The sequence below is a fragment of the Sander lucioperca genome, chromosome 5 (assembly GCF_008315115.2).
Source record: "Sander lucioperca isolate FBNREF2018 chromosome 5, SLUC_FBN_1.2, whole genome shotgun sequence".
In the NCBI taxonomy this organism is placed as follows: domain Eukaryota; kingdom Metazoa; phylum Chordata; class Actinopteri; order Perciformes; family Percidae; genus Sander; species Sander lucioperca.
Window position 1 is genome coordinate 11211685 of NC_050177.1, and position 16685 is coordinate 11228369.

The 16685-nt window shown below is 44.8% G+C and overlaps 1 protein-coding gene across 1 annotated transcript; it reads left to right on the plus strand.

Annotated features, from left to right (window-relative positions):
* Positions 1-1760: 1760 nt before the first annotated feature.
* LOC116050806 (extracellular calcium-sensing receptor-like) lies at positions 1761-16125 on the plus strand. The gene is made up of 8 exons (XM_031301017.2): positions 1761-1804; positions 2249-2543; positions 2643-2932; positions 3174-3469; positions 4436-4641; positions 4769-4990; positions 14949-15072; positions 15165-16125. The coding sequence occupies exons 1-8, from the start codon at positions 1776-1778 to the stop codon at positions 16067-16069; spliced, it is 2367 nt and encodes a 788-aa protein (XP_031156877.1). The 5' UTR covers positions 1761-1775; the 3' UTR covers positions 16070-16125.
* The last annotated feature ends 560 nt before the right edge of the window (positions 16126-16685 follow it).

Sequence of the window (16685 nt, forward strand, 5' to 3'; positions counted from 1 at the left end):
CCGGAGACCCCCGCGTTGCTCGCGGCGTCTGATTTCTGCTACACAAGCACCGGTTCCACTACACGACAACAACGGAAAGGGCAAGAGCAAGGGCAAGGGAAGGGGAAAGGGAAAAGGGAAAAGGGAAAAGGGAAAAGGGAAAAGGGAAGGGAAAAGGAAAAGGAAAAGACAAGGGCAGAACAATGCGTGCAAATAAAGAATAGTAGGTTGCCCTATCTTCACTATACTCAAGGTGTCCTTCAAGGATCAATTTTAGGTCCATTGCTATTCTCACTCTATGTAAATAACTTGCCCAGTGTGTGCAAAAATGTGGACACGATTATGTATGCAGATGATACGGTAATTTTTACACAGGCAAAAGGTGCCGGTGATGCAGCCCATCAGCTTTCATTTCATAGCAGCGATTACATTCCTGCATTCTATGATACTAGCTCATATTGAGTACTGTATCACAAGTTGGTCCTATACGAGTCATGCAGCTATTGGACCAATTGAAGTATGTTACAAAAGAGCATTGAAAATATTAGACAAGAAACCTTCGTCATATCACCATTGTCAAATTTTAGATAAATATAAGTTTTTAAATTTTGTTAACTTCAAATTATTTAAATCAGCTTGCCTAATCTACAAGGTTATACATGGTCTGGCGCCTCCACCATTGAGCGATTTTATAAAACAAAAGTCTAGCAGTGTTGCTGGGTCTCGAGTGACTAGAGCCACTATGAGAGGTGATTGTGAATTGGCATTTAGGCGGACCGCCTTTTCACAGAACGTCCTGTCATATCAGGGAGTGAGTTTCTGGAATACCATTCCACTGTCAGTGAGGGAAAGCACAAGTCTTTCTATCTTTAGGAGTCATTTAAAAGTATGGTTGAGGGACATACAAACATGTGATCATGTTTAGTTAATTATTATATATCAGACTTAAAACAGAGTTAGTGTATTAAAAAAGGGACACAATTATTAGTGCAATATGGGTTGTGCAATAAGTGTCAGTATAACATGGGTTGTGCTATAGGGGTCAGTGGAATGTGGCTCAGTGCAACATAGAATGGTGTAATATGGATCAATATAATATCAGGACAGTTTGTGGTATGTCCACTATAGTCGATGCTTTTTTTTTTCTATATGTCCCTTGTTGTCCACTCTTGTTGTTATTGTTTGTTCTAACATGATGTGATCACTGTTTTTGTCTCTGCATATAGTGTCTTTGTATGTATTCATTAATTTGTGCGTAACACCAACCTGCCAGGGGGTCTGCAGATGGAAATTAGCCTAAGGCTATAATCTGGCATATTTACATTTGTGAAAATGTTCATTAATATGTATTGTCCCCTTTTTCTTTCAAATAAATAAATAAAAATAAATAAAACCACTGGAGAAGGCCATCTTCTCTCTGGTGTACAGTAAACTGACGTACAGTAGAAGGAGGGAAGCTTTGTCTGAACATCTATAAAACACATGCAGTATGCCCACATCCAGATAGTTGAGGGATGGAGCTCTCTGCTCTCTGTATTGGCCTGATCCTGTCTCTGGGTTTGTGTGAGCTGAATTCAGATGTTGCCTTGAATGGTTCTGAGGATGATGTTAAACAAAGGGCTGGGTTTACAGAGGATAGGACTGGTGCTGGGGTCAGCACTCAGACTTCGTCTGTGAAATGTAAGCTCCAGGGTACCACTCGTCTCCCTGCATTCGCAATGGATGGTGACTATGTTATTGGGGGTGTTTTTTCCATACACCACTACATGCACACAGTGAAGCATAACTACACCACCATGCCTGAGCCACTAAGATGCACAGGAAGGTTGGTAAGAGGGAGAAGTGGGGGATAAGAGGATGTTAGACTGTGTGGCGATAGATATGTTTTAATATGATGTGCTTACAATGGTATTGGAAAGGTTTTGTGTGGTATTAAAAAAAGTATTATATTATAACATAATATAAGCTAAGATACACCTTTATTGGAATTGTGTAAATCCCAGGTATTCTATTCAGAAAACAGTAGAGAGTAATATCTATGAAAAATTTTTTTTCTATATTTCTTAACTGACAACGTTTTTAACAACGTATTTGTATATTTACCAAAAAAAAAAGTAATACTTTAGCTTTAGTTGACTGTGTGTTGTGAATGTTGGACTGATATCTAATCCTGTGTTTTAGAATTTTACCTCACCCGCATTATGTATTTTTGTAAAAATTGTGAATTGTAGGCTAAAATTCAAACAGTGACATGAGTGTCTGTGTTCAGCATTACAACCCGGGAACTGCGCTTCTCACGTGCAATGATCTTCGCCATCGAGGAGATAAACAACAGCACGGAGCTGCTGCCGGGAATCAAACTCGGATATCAGATCCACGACTCGTGTGCCTCTGTGCCCGTCGCGGTGCATGTGGCATTCCAGCTTTCAAATGGCCTGGACCCGGTGTTTTACACCGGTGACAATTGCTCACAATCTGGAATGGTGAAGGCTGTCGTTGGTGAGACTGGGTCCACGCCATCCATCAGCATGTCGCGCATCATCGGGCCCTTTAACATCCCACAAGTAAATATTTTTGATTTCTGGGAAACCTTTTGTAATATAGACCAGTGCTGATTTTGTTTGCCTGTCCCGGTAAATAATTACACTTTTGTTTTCCTTTAGGTGAGCCACTTTGCCACTTGTGCATGTCTGTCCGATAAGCAGCAGTACCCGAATTTCTTCAGAACAGTCCCTAGTGATCAGTTCCAGGCTGACGCACTGGCCAAGCTGGTAAAACACTTTGGCTGGACTTGGATAGGTGCTGTCCGGTCAGATTCGGACTATGGCAATAATGGTATGGCGTCTTTCCTGGACGCAGCACGCAAAGAGGGGATCTGTGTGGAATACTCTGAATCTTTCTATCGGACCCACCCACGTAGCAGGTTCCAGAGAGTAGCTGACGTTATCCGCAGGTCTGATGTACCCTGTGTTAACACTGAATTGCACACAAAAGCACAAAAAAATGTTCCGTAAAAAAAATATTCAAACATTATTTATTATCTCAGTGGCAAATTGGAAATGTTTTTTTTTCCGTCACGTTTATTTATTACTGCTATTGTTATAAAAATGCTCAGACAGACCAATTACTATCCTATATCCTATGTCTGTGTTAACTATCTTTATATAAATTTAGGAACTTAAATGTTTCTCCAGGTCGACAGCTGTGGTTATTGTGGCATTTGCAGCCTTTGGAGACCTGAGGCTTCTGCTGGAGGAGCTGTCGCTCGAGCCATCTCCACATCGCCAGTGGATAGGCAGTGAAGCCTGGGTAACAGACACAGAATTGCTGAGGTTCAGCTTCTGTGCTGGAGCCATCGGATTTGGCATTGAGCGATCTGTCATCCCAGGTCTGAGAGACTTCTTGCTGGATCTCTCTCCCTCTAAAGTGGCTGTCTCTCCAGTGCTTACTGAGTTCTGGGAAGATGCATTCAACTGCAGGCTGGGAAAAAGTGAGAAAGTTGTGCTGATTTTTAATGTAGGAGAGACACTCACAGTTGGATTCTTGTGGTTGCATTGTGTTGTTTTTTGATTCTCTCTGAGTGGAATTTCCTGTGTTAAAGACTCAGCAGCTGCTTTAAGACCAAACTCCAGATTGACAGGGAAATTACCGATATTGATCAAAGACATGAGGTGGACGTAAGGTGCATCTCATCTCTGTGAATAATCTCACTTGTTATGATGATGTTTCAGGAATAATTTAGGCACTCTGCTAGCACTTGATTTAACAATGTCAGCACTGAGGTCCTGAACACAAGCACACAGTAGACACTCTCCAGGTCTCCAAGCTAAAGTACTAATCAATTGCTTAAATTTTTACTTACTCGCATGTATTAGTTACAGTAAGTGTGAAGTTATTATAGTGACAGTGATTTCTGAGCATTTATTTGTTTTTATTTTTAAGTTCTTTATTGTAATATGCACAACAATTACAGAGAAGTAGTCGTTGGCAAGGAAAATCGAGATCTCAGGCTTCCTCCAACAATGCTCATTAAATATGTAAAAAAAAAAAAGAAAACCATGCAATAAAATGAGAATCTAAGACATAAAATATTGCAAAGTTAAAACATAATGGTAAAATATAACATATATAAAATAAAAAATATATATATATGTGCTAGACAATGTGTACAGTAATTGCAAAAAAGAATAAACTGTAATGTCAGCAGGCATGTAGTAAATGTATGTGTAATAAGAAGTTGTAAAGTATAAAGGTAAAGTGACAGCGTGGTAGTGATGAGCTCAAGAGCTCAGCAGTGTGATGGCCTGTGTGATGAAGCTGTCCCTGAGCCTGGTAGAGCAGGACCAGATGCTGCTGTTTGGCAGGTTAAATGGAACAAAAAAGAACAAAAAACACGAAAGAAACAATGATAATTTAAAGGCTAAAAAACACCTTTCTCTGTCTCTGTGTGTTTCAGGTGCAGCCACAGATGAGAGAGTGTGTGATGGAACTGAAGACATAAAGACGCTCCAGAGCCCGTACACTGACACATCTCAGCTCCGGATCACTAACATGGTATACAAGGCTGTTTATGCAATAGCTCATGCCATTCATAAAGCAGTGTGCCAGAAAACAAATTCTACAACTCAGTGTGACAAATTCACCAGGATAGAATCCAAAGAGGTCAGTTGAACATAATGAAATGAAATGAATGCCCTTTTTTGCTTTAATTTCTGAAATGAGGTATTCATTTTATTTAACATTATTTAATTGCTATCCCTCACTGTTTTCCTTTATTTCATCTTCACAGGTTCTTACTCAGCTGAAGAAAGTAAATTTTTCTCGAAATGGGTATGATGTGTCATTTGATGCCAACGGTGATCCTGTGGCCAGATACGAGCTGGTTAACTGGCAAAAAAGTGAGAGTGGCAGCATTGAGATGGTGACAGTAGGGCAATACGATGCATCACTGCCGGTAGGCCAGAAGTTCCATATCAACAGGAACCTCACCTGGGTGGACGGTGGCACACAAGTAAGGAGCACAAAAGCAATAATGTAACATAAAATATGGTAATCTTAAAGGGTAACTACCGTTTTTTTCAACCTGGACCCTATTTTCCAATGTTTTTGTTTCTAAGCGAGATTGCTGCAGTTGGCAGCGGCGAAACAAGCTACAATGTAAGTTAATAGGGCAATTGTCCAGCTTGTATTTACCTTCACAATAGTGCTCGTTTTGTCACTGACAGGCTCAGATTAATATTCTAAGTGTCTGACAACATAATGGAAAGGATTTCTAAGGACGTCAACCTTTCTGTTAAAGAGAAAGATCCTTTTTTTAAACATAAAAACATCTGCAAAATTGCGTCGTTAAACCCACCAGACTCCATGTAAATAAACAGTAATTTTAGCATCGTAAAACACACTTCATTCAAAGTCGACAGAAACTAAATAAAACTATGAAAAGCCGTTTTGGGTCGTTTTTCCACATTTCCAACCATCACAATTCTAGTTTTGGTTGAAATTAACACATAGATTACAGATTTACATGTGAAAATATGTTGGCTCTATACACGTTAAAAGTATTGCTTTTTTAAATGGAGTCTGGTGGGTTTAGCGCTAGTGACTTAAGAGCTGTTTCTGCCAAATCATTATCCAGTAGGTTAACACAAGAGGCAGAGGACACGAGGTATTGTCCGAGCCTTTCTCCATACACCAGCGCCGGAAAGGGGACCGTAGTCAAGCGTAACACGCTGAATGAATAAGGCCGCTAGTCATTCTGTGACTTAAGATCCATGCATTCACATACAGCATATTGGTGGCTCTGCTGTTACAGATCAACATACAGCCGTTAGCTTATCACTGCGGGGTGGGAGATCGCACAGTCCAGCTGCGACACTGCGTTCCTGTGCAATATGGCAGCTGTCATGATGATGACGTCCCCCCGAGTCGGGAACCATGGTGCGCTTGTGTGTTCTAGTGCCACTAGAATGGCCGCCAGGCTCTCTTCCTGAATGCGAGCCAGGAGACGAGGAGTCAGGGGGACAGGGGGAAAAAACGAGACCAGCCTCGCGCCTTCATAGAGAACCATAGTGCGCACTGTGCATTCTCTCGTGAGGCGAACAGATCCATTTTCGCCCTCCCAACCTGTTCCACAGCATCTGAACGAGAGTGGGATCTAATTTCCGCTCGTTGTGAGAGGCACATCAGGTCTGCCGCGTGGTTTAGTAACCCCGGAGTGTACGCCGCTCTGATTAAGAGCAGGCAATCTGGAGAGATGGAGGATTTCCCCATCTCCCTCCCACAACCTGGGACTCGGACTTGCCCTGCCATCCAACAAGAGATGCGTCTGTGTCTGTTACGTGTGACGTCACCCTCCCAAAGGGAACCCCCGGCGATAGAGCACGTGGGAGTTTCCACTAGGCCAGGTTTGACTGAAGAGGAACCATTCTGAATTTTTCCTTGTGTGAAACGTGTGTGTTTACTCATGTCGTAGAGGAGCCATTACGAGACTCACGGGTATCAACACCAACAGACGCATAACTGACAGCGCTGATACCACCCTGTGAGGCGCAATGTGTGACAGCGGAGAGTTTAATGCCTGGTTTTCATAGTGGCAGAGTTTATGTCCACACCAGATAAACTACCGCCTGTGAGGGAATCGGCGAACCCTTTGCCAGTTTATGGCAAATTTAGTGTTTGTAGATGCTGCACAGCCTCCGCTGTGTGGAGTGCAGCTCTCTCTGAGGGTGTTGTTTACGTGTGAGAAATCACTTGTATTTGAACTGTTTGGCCTTCCATACTTGAGGATTCAGGCGTCTAAAGGTTACTACACACCGAGCCGATAATCAGCTGTTGGACAGTCTGGCGAGGTCAGTGACTCGAGTCTGTTCAGTGTGTTCTGTGCCGTCGTCCATCCGAGGGGCCGTCGGCCTTCATTTTGGCCGATTTGACATGTATAATCGGGGGGGCGGGCACTGCCGGCAGTCAGACTCAAATGACCCATCTGATTGGTAGAGTGCTAACCCGGAAACGGGGAGCGGAATGAGCATGACTAGAGTCTCTCAAAATCGGACTAAAATCTTTTAAACTGACCTTTGTCAATCTGAAATGAAGACAGATTCAGCAACTGCGTGGCCTATTTCTCGCTTAAAATGTTTTCAGAAACACATTATGGTGAACTATTTTAGTACAATATGAGATCGTATCCTGAACAAGCTGCCATGACAGTCTGTCTTTGAATTTCCAGAGAAACCAGACCCACTCGTTGCTTTGGTGTGTTCCGTGGCACTTTTTTGACCAACTCGAGTAGACTGATCAGTCCAACTGCCTTTTCTGCCGAGTGTCGGATGTCTGATCTGTGTGTCTGGGCCTTTACAGAACCATGATCCCCTCTGTGTAATGGCTGAAAAACTGCGTTGATAGGGTGTATAATGGGCCAGAGAGTAGCCAAATGGCAGCCATATGTGTAGTGAACTCCCAGGAAGGAGAAGCACAGGAATTTTCTGTATTTGGGGGTGACCAGAATGTGAACGTGCCCTCAGGTGGATGGAGTGAACCAATCGCCGGGCGCACACACTACGACCCATTTATGGGAGTCAACATGTGGAAAGGTTGCTCCAGGATGCACCGGTTGAACAAAGACAGGTCCATCGGTCTCATCCCTCCTGTTTGCTCCTGTTTGACGAAATAACGGAGGGTCTGGAGGGACGTGGGGGATTAGGCCATAGCATATTTTTTCCAACAGCTCCACCAGCTCTGACGTCAGAGCCGTTATCTGAACTTGAGATAGCATGATAGTTATTACCACGCCGGTAAGAACCAGGGGAGGGCTGGCAAATTGAAACGTATAACTGTTTGTGATTAGCTTCAACATCCATGTGTTCATGATTGGTAACATGCTTTTCCACACAGCACAGCGTTTCGAGAACGGACACGTGCATGTCTGTGTGTCTGTTTATATAGCAGTGAGTATCGTGCCCTCCCAGCCATTGTGTGAAGCAATTTGTTCGTTTCTCACTGGCTGCAAGATGCTTAGAAGGGACAAAAGCGGACTGACTGAGAGGAAACCTCTCTACAGGAGAAACTGTGTGACCCTTAAAAGCGCCGTTATGTTTCCAACCCTCAGCTGAAGTGAGACATGAGTTCCCGGCGTCCCGTCACTGTCACTGCCACTGACGCTGCTGTTTGCGAGTCGGCTCAGGGGTGGATTGGAAGGGGTGGGTGCTGCCCGCAGGGCCTCATGGCCCGTGTCGGTGTTTGGCGGGGGGTACCGCCGCGGGGGAGGAGGGCAGTATGGGAGAGCTGGAGCCGGTGCATGGGGAGGCGCAGCCGTAGCTTTTGGGGCACCGTCTCCTCGAGCTGACATCTTGGTGCTGCTATCGTGGCCGAGGTGCCGCTCTCCAGGAGGTGTGTTCCCGCATCCCCTCTATAATTCGTGGCTGTCAAAAGTGCGGTCCAAACAACCTGCCAGGGGCAATGAGACCGTCCAAGAGCACACGTCCGCTATTGGCTTGGAGTTGTAGGCAGCTGTTCCGCTGTGAAATGTGCAGCCAGAAAGCGATATAACTCCGGGGGACAGCCAAGGCTTAGCAGTCATGGCGGAGACAGCAGAGCGATGTTGTTCTGATGTTGTTGGTCACCCAGGCGGCACACAGGTGCGTGCAGTCAGTGAAGCGAGCGTGGACCTGGTCCCGGGGATATGGCGGTGTGGGCTTCCATCAGCCGAAAAAAGTGGCCTTTGGAAGCAAGATGGAGGCCAGGCTCTGCCGCAGTGGCAAGACCGCTGGGAACTCTGTTTCCATGTCGCATTGGACCCTGGTGAACGGTGCATAGCGAGACATTGGTGCCGTCCATCTCCTGTGTTCGGGGAATGCTTACTCAGCACTCACACAGGTCGAGAACAACAACCTTAGCGGTGGGCAGAGAGCCCGCCTGATGTGGAGGAGAAAGTCGCTGATGCGGTGCTCCCCTTCTGCGATGGAGACAGCCGCAGTGGCGGGGCTCCGTAATCCTCTTCTGTTTCGAGCTCCAGTTCTCCCAACGGGGAGGAGGAAGAACAAGTGCCGGCTAGAGAACCATTTCTGGGGGGATCCACCGATTAGTATAGTGCTGATGTTCAGCTCCCACTAGAGGTCCTGGAAGACGATGGAGCCCAGGAATCAAAAGGACTCCACAATGTTGACCGTGGAGTCACCCAGGGTGATGGGGGCGGGTGCGGACGCAGCCTTGAGGGGAACCGGTGCTGATGGTCAGAGAGTCAGAGACGTGTTTCCCCAGCTTCATACTCTGCTTCCTGTCAGACAGGAAGTCTGTGATCCACCTGCAGGTGGAGTCAGGCACATGAAGCTGGGTCAGCTTGTCCTGCAGCAATGCCAGGCGGACAAGCTGAAGTCCACAAATAGGATTCTGGCGTAGGTTCCTAAGGAGTCCAGGTGCCAGAGGATGAAATGAAGAGCCATGTTGACTGCGTCGTCTACAGACCTGTTGCCTCTATAGGCGAACTGCAGGGGGTACAAGGGCGTTCGGTGAGGGTTTTGAGGTGAGCCAGAACAAGGTGCTCAAAAGACTTAATTACCACAGAGGTCAGGGCGACGGGTCTGTATTTAGTCCTGTGATCCTTGTTTTCTTGGGGACTGGAATGATGTTGGAGGACTTGTAGCAGGCTGGTACATGGCATGTCTCCAGTGAGGTGTTAAAGATGTCTGTAAACACCGGAGACAGCTGATGAGTGCATTGCTTCTAGGTGGAGGGAGAGACATATTCTGATATGGCTGCTTTGCGGGGGTTTAGTTTTTTAAACCATCTGTTGACATTTCTTTCCTGAATAAAGCAGTGGCGGCGCCAGAGTTTTCTTTTGCTGGTGCTATGGTTGCTATACTATTCCCTTGACACACGTAGCCTACACACACATGCTCAGATAAGCACCCACCTCCGCAGCGGTTTATTAAGTGAGCGAATGTGAGGGAGAGAGAGATTGATGTTTTTCATGCACTAAAGTTGCCAATACAACAGCACCATAGAACTCTGATTACCCCACCGAACATATTTCAAATCCCAGCCAACAAGACGGGTTTACACAATCATTACTGCAGCTTTCATACAGTAGCTTATATTTGCAGAAGAGTAATGCAGCAGGCCAAATACACCACACAGCCAACTACACACATTAACACACACAAAAACATACAGGTTCTGAGGGCGAACGGATGAACCTGGTTCAAACACATTTTCAGGGTTATAAATTTGGATTCGGTGATCCATTTATTCACAGTTCTGTAAAACACATTTTCACTGTACATGTTCTACTACGAGACAAGATGGTAAGATAAGAGTGAAGTTCTTGCATTGATCCCTATTAGATGACTCCTCACCCACTGTGGTCTTGCTGCTCTAATGTCATTTACAGCAGTGTAACGTTAGGCATCCTCAGCAGCAATCACAGCCGTGGTCAGGTCATCTTCCTCCCGACGGTTTTCTTTGTCCCGGTTGATGACAAGTTAACCTTAACTCTCAGTCTCATTTACAGGTTTTTTTGATAAAGGCTTTAAATATTGCACTCTTCTTCTTCTGTGTGAATACGTTACTGCAGAAGTAAGGTCGAAAGTTTAATGTGTGTTGCACCCATTGGCCGAATAGTATCACCTGTGTCTGCTTCATGTTTTTATTCTAAAAATAATCTGTTTGTTTTATTAATATATTTATTAATGTTTTAAATATAAATTATAGTATTAACACATTAACGAAAAACTTTTTTTTATACATAAACCACACCAATTTCTTGGGGGTGCTATGGGAATCCTAGGGGTAGCTACAGCACCCCCAAACCCCTCCCTGGCGCCACCTATGGAATAGAGAGGGTTGTTGTAGTGGAGGGGGGAGGGGGGACTCTGGGGTGGGTAGTGACAAGGCCCCGACACCTACGGGGGTGGGGGAGGTGTGGCAGGAGGGATGGAGCAGGTGAGTGGAGTCACGGGGGATGGGGACAGGTCTTTTAAAACGATGTTAGCCAGGCGCCAGTCGTTGATGGAGGGGGGTGGCCTTTAGTTTGTAGTTGGCTATTTGTCTGAGGCCCCTCCAGACAGAAACCGAGTTATTAGCCGAAAACTGTTGTTCGAGTTTCTCAGTGTACAGTTTTTTTAGCATCTCTCACGGCCTTGCTAGACCTGTATTATGACTCTTTAAACCAGTCCCTGTCTCTGCTCCTAAATGCCTCTTCCTTCACCAACCTTAGCTGTCTGAGTTTGGCTGTGAACCAGGGCTTGTAACTGAGTATGTTTACATGCACACCAATATTCAACTATTATTCCAAATATGACAATATTCCGAATTTGATACAGGTCATGTACACAGCATATTCCGGTTGGATATTCCAAATTAGGCCTTATTCCGAATATAGCATTTTCCGATTAAGACGTGGGATATTCCGGTATTATTCGGGTTTCAGAGGCTTTCTTTGGACATGTATTCAGCGCATTCGGAATATGCATCTCATTCTAGGTTTTTACCGCAGGATTATGGTCAGCTCTGTGCGTTGCTCTGGTTACTGTACACCACTAGCGGCGCCAGGATTTGATTGTAGGTGGGCCTCCAGAAAACTGGATGGGCCAGTTAAAATAAGCCCAAAAAAAACAGGTTGCCCTTTATCTCCGTTTCAGCGCTTTTCTGCGGCACTGAGGACAGCGACTCAGTAGCCTACCTGTGTGGCTCTTGTGTCGCTGTCCTCAGCTCAGTGCTGAAGCGGACAAAGACATACACCTTGGCAGTAAGCCTAACTTCATTTATCTCTTTTGAACGTTCAATACACAAAAAGACTGAAACGGAATTATATCTTTGGAGGTTCTGTTTCTCTCCATTTATTTACCCAGCACGGCAGACAGGGAACTGTCCAAAATTATTTAACTGTTTCTTATAAATTCAGAATGACAGAAGAACTGTATCGACATGAAATAACAGCCTAACTGTTAGCCTACTTGCCTTGCTGGTGTGAGGGGGTGGCTACGGGAGGACTTGATGGGGAGAGGGCGGCCGTGCAGGATGGTAACTCGTCACTTGTAACCGCGTTATTTAAAATGGCAGGAGTTTCCTCCTTCTGCTCCTCGGACGTTTCTTGCTGAATTTAAAAGAAAACAAGCTGCTTTGCTTTGCGTTTCATATTAGCTAATAGTTACCGTCTGTGTCTGTCTCATTGAGCTTGCTTGAAAAACTTGCGCGCCAACGTCATTCATTTCATTGGATCACTTGCTGGTGACGATGCAGCCTGTGGGCAGGCTTAAGAGTCCACATGTGGGGTAGAAGCCACTGATTGGCTGAGAAGCTTTCACTCAAAGCTTTCCTCGGGCTGCTTATTGGATGAACTGCTAGAATGAAAATCACTCACTACTCACTATAGACCTGGGTCAAAATGGGCGGGCCCGGACCTAAAATGGGTGGGCCCAGGCCCACCCGGGCCCAATGGTAGCGCCCCGGGTGCTGTACACAAACCAACCAGCCAACAGTTTGCAAGGCTGCAGACCCGATAAGAAGAGGAAACACAGCTACTTTTAAACACTATCAAAGACTTCAGTATCAACAGGTTTTTGGATATGCGCACACATCGCTACGTCGACCTTTTCAAGAAGCAGTGTCACGATTGAAGACTGGAGAGGAGGCTTTTAAAGTGCACAATTTGTGTATTTATTAATAAAACGACACCAAAACACACTCAAACTGAAATACAAAAACATATTAAACTGAGGCAACATAACAGCAAACAAACAAAACGGCAACCTCACATCAAGCTGCCAAGTCTTTTCTTTCTTCTCCTGAAGCCCTTTTGACTCAGCCTTCCTGACGCTACCACCTGCACAGGTGATTATAGGGTGAGCTAACCTGAACAAGCAACATTAACACTTAGTTTCTCAAAACATCATTACAATTGGATAGATCAGTTACTCCTGACATTACTATTTATATATATATATATATATATATATATATATGCACCCACAACAATAGGCACCCCAAATATTATAAAAATGTAATTTATTGCAGAACTATCGTACCAATAGTTACGTTATTGTAACTCCAGATTCTATGAGTATAGGCGTAGCCCTCTAAGCCACGCTATTGGGTTTATCCCTTCGCGCATGCGCAGTCGTGAAGATTTTCTTTCCCGCCCTAGCGTGCCGCTCGGGCTTCAACTACGTCCACAAATACTGTATATAAACAGAGCGGACCCGTAGCTCTGCTCCCAACATAAGCTTTTTCTTCAGCTAATGTAACTGGAGCAGGTGGCCCGGATCTTGGAGGGCTACGCCTATACTCATAGAATCTGGAGTTACAATAACGTAACTATCGTTCTATTTCGTATAGGCTTCGCCCTCTAAGCCACGCTATTGGCTGATGTAGTCAATGCCACCTGCGACCCAGAGCCCACAGTGGAACATAGACTAAACTTTTTCCCCTTCTGTCTCTCTCTCATGCACTGACAGGGGACTGTATCAGATAATCCGTTATCTAGGTAACAGGGCCTGCCATGGTAATAATTTGGCCTAGCCGAGAGGGCAGGCGTGCATGATTGGTGAGGGTAGTACATGATTGATAATTATGAGACGCCCGAGTCCCTCCCAGCCACCCAGAGTAGGGGGGGGGGGACCCCAGGCAGTGCACATGCAGTGGCACATATCATGATTGTAGGCGTGCATGGCAGTGAGAGAGGATGTGTGATAGCGACAAATATATATATACATATGTAAATATTTACATAGGCTACACATATATGTGGGACGCCGCTCTCCTCTCGGCACCCGGCCCACATACGACGGGGCATCATCCGTCGTTGAGTGAGGATAGGACCGAGTGAGTCAGAGAGGGCTCGGACATATCCCGCAGATAGAAACGGGTGAAAGGGCATGGGGATGCCCAAGAGGCCGCCGCGCAGATGTCGGCTACTGACATGCCTCTGAACAGAGCTGTTGATGCCGATAGTGCCCTTGTAGAATGTGCCCGGATGCCCTGGGGGGGCTCCGCCCCCTCCGTGTTATAGGCCTGGGTGATAGCTTCACACAGCCAGTGAGACAGACGCTGTTTTGACAGGGCCGCTCCTTGGGAGTGTTCCCTATAGTGTACAAACAGCTTGAAGAAAAAGTGGGAGCAAAGCTACGGGTCCGCTCTGTTTATATACAGTATTTGCGGACGTAGTTGAAGCCCGAGCGGCACGCTAGGGCGGGAAAGAAAATCTTAACGACTGCGCATGCGCGAAGGGTTAAACCCAATAGCGTGGATTAGAGGGCGAAGCCTATACGAAATAGAACTATTGTTCTCCACGTTAGGATTACCTAGCCCCTCCCTACAGAAAGGACCTAATGAGGCAAACCTGCATGAACTCTCCCTGATTAGACTGGTGAGCAGCTGATCTACCCCCCACATCACAGGCAGAACCATAGCAAATCACTATGAACCCATAAAACCTGCTGAACAGGCCTATGTCAAATAATAAAGTAACAAATAAACTAAAACAATAACCTACAGCATTACACTGAAATTAACGATTAAGCAGACACCTAACAGTACTAATTTTGGAGCATGCCTGAACGTCTACCTCTTCTCCTCCGTCGTTTCACTGCATGGGCCACGCTGAGCACACCTTTGACGAGAATGTCCAAGAAATTCACGGAAGACGCAAGAAAAGTGGGAACTAAGTACAATGGTGTTTTTTCCCTGATGTTCATGAGCTCATCTCTGTTGAAAGAGCTCCGGGTATTGCAGCAGAAAACAAAACAAAACAGAGTGCACCAAATTACAGACGCGCCCGCAGTCGGCATCAACTTAGATGTAAGACTATAAATTTGAAAGACAGCCACTTGATTAGTCTAACTCAGACTGTTGAAGCCTCATTTTAGCTTCAGCTGAACTTTTGAACACAGTTACTTCGACAATACACATATTGACACATAGGTATTGTTTGTAGAAATGAAAAAGTTTTGTAGCGTTTTTTTGTCTCTATGTGCCAGGTTCCTGTGTCAGTGTGCACTGACAGCTGTTCTCCAGGAACTCGTAAAGTGCTGCAGAAAGGAAAACCCATCTGCTGTTATGATTGTTTACCGTGTCCTGAGGGAGAGATTAGCAATGCTACAGGTATTTTCTTCTCCTCATACATAGCCAATGTACTGTAAAACATCAAATATACATTACGACTGCTAAAAGCCCTTTTTGTTTCATTTTTTCAGATTCCCCTGATTGTTTTCCTTGCCCCAAGGAGTTCTGGCCTAATGCAGAGAGAGACACTTGTCTCCCCAAGCCTGTAGAGTTTCTTTCCTATAAAGAGGTCCTAGGAATCATCCTGGCTGCATTCTCAGTTGGTGGTGCCTGTCTGGCCATTATAACAGCGGCTGTGTTCTATCGTCACCGGACATCCCCGATTGTCAGGGCCAACAACTCTGAGCTGAGCTTCCTGCTGCTCTTCTCCCTGACTCTATGTTTCTTATGTTCATTGACTTTCATTGGAGAACCCTCTGAGTGGTCCTGCATGCTGCGCCACACAGCGTTTGGGATCACTTTCGTCCTCTGTATGTCTTGTGTTCTTGGAAAAACAATAGTAGTGTTAATGGCCTTCAGAGCTACACTCCCAGGTAGTAATGTGATGAAATGGTTTGGTCCTCCACAGCAAAGAATGACTGTTGTGTCTTTCACGTTTATTCAAGTTTTAATATGTACTATTTGGTTAGTTCTTAGTCCCCCTTTTCCAATGAAAAACCTAACCATATACAAAAAGAGAATCATCCTGGAGTGTGCATTAGGTTCAGCTGTTGGGTTCTGGACTGTGCTCGGGTACATAGGCCTACTGGCTGTCTTTTGCTTTGTGTTAGCTGTCCTAGCTCGGAAATTACCTGATAATTTTAATGAAGCCAAGCTCATCACCTTCAGCATGCTGATATTCTGTGCAGTCTGGATCACATTTATTCCTGCATATCTCAGCTCTCCTGGTAAATTTACTGTGGCTGTGGAGATATTTGCCATTCTGGCCTCCAGTTTTGGACTAATACTGTGTATATTTGCTCCAAAGTGTTTCATAATATTGTTTAAGCCAGAGAAGAACACCAAGAAACATTTAATGAACAAAAATCAATTCTAAGACATCTGAGGTTTGGTAATAGTTAAGATGGCAACGTACAATATAGAGCTTATGCTGTACACATCAAACACATGATTAGCCTTGTTGATTTTAAATTGTTTTTCTTTTTACATTCAATATTTTCACAATTTTTAATAGTCATTTTGTGAATTTCCTAATATGGTATCATCTTATTTTGCAAGGATTGTTTCATTGGGTGCTTGGAATTTAAAATTAAGTGAATAAAACAAGTACACATTCACAAGATATTATTTTCATATACGCATTATTTCCTATGGGACTAAAATAGTTAATAATTAAAAATTCATGAAAATATCTCAAATTGAATAGTCAAATGCAAAATATTTTGCTTTAGACAATCAAGCCATGAGGGAAGACTTTGGTCAATCACAGGTCATTTCAGAGGAACAGGGCATTCATATTGGCTATTCTGCAGATGCATTGCCTGTGCAACAGAGATGGGAAAAGGAGGGCTGCAAGAAGAGGTCTCTGCTTCAAATTCTGGCGGTGTTATTGTTGCATTCTACCCATTGCAGCTTCAATGCAGATTATATTATACATGCAGCCCACCGAAAAGACTTAGACATTAGATAATCGAACACCTCTGGATAAGGCT

Coding starts and splice junctions, on each gene's coding strand:
- LOC116050806 (XM_031301017.2), top strand. CDS start 1,776: ATGCCTGAGCCACTAAGATGCACAGGAAG. Junction 4,642..4,768: donor CCAGGATAGAATCCAAAGAG/GTCAGTTGAACA, acceptor TCATCTTCACAG/GTTCTTACTCAGCTGAAGAA. Junction 4,991..14,948: donor GGGTGGACGGTGGCACACAA/GTAAGGAGCACA, acceptor TCTATGTGCCAG/GTTCCTGTGTCAGTGTGCAC.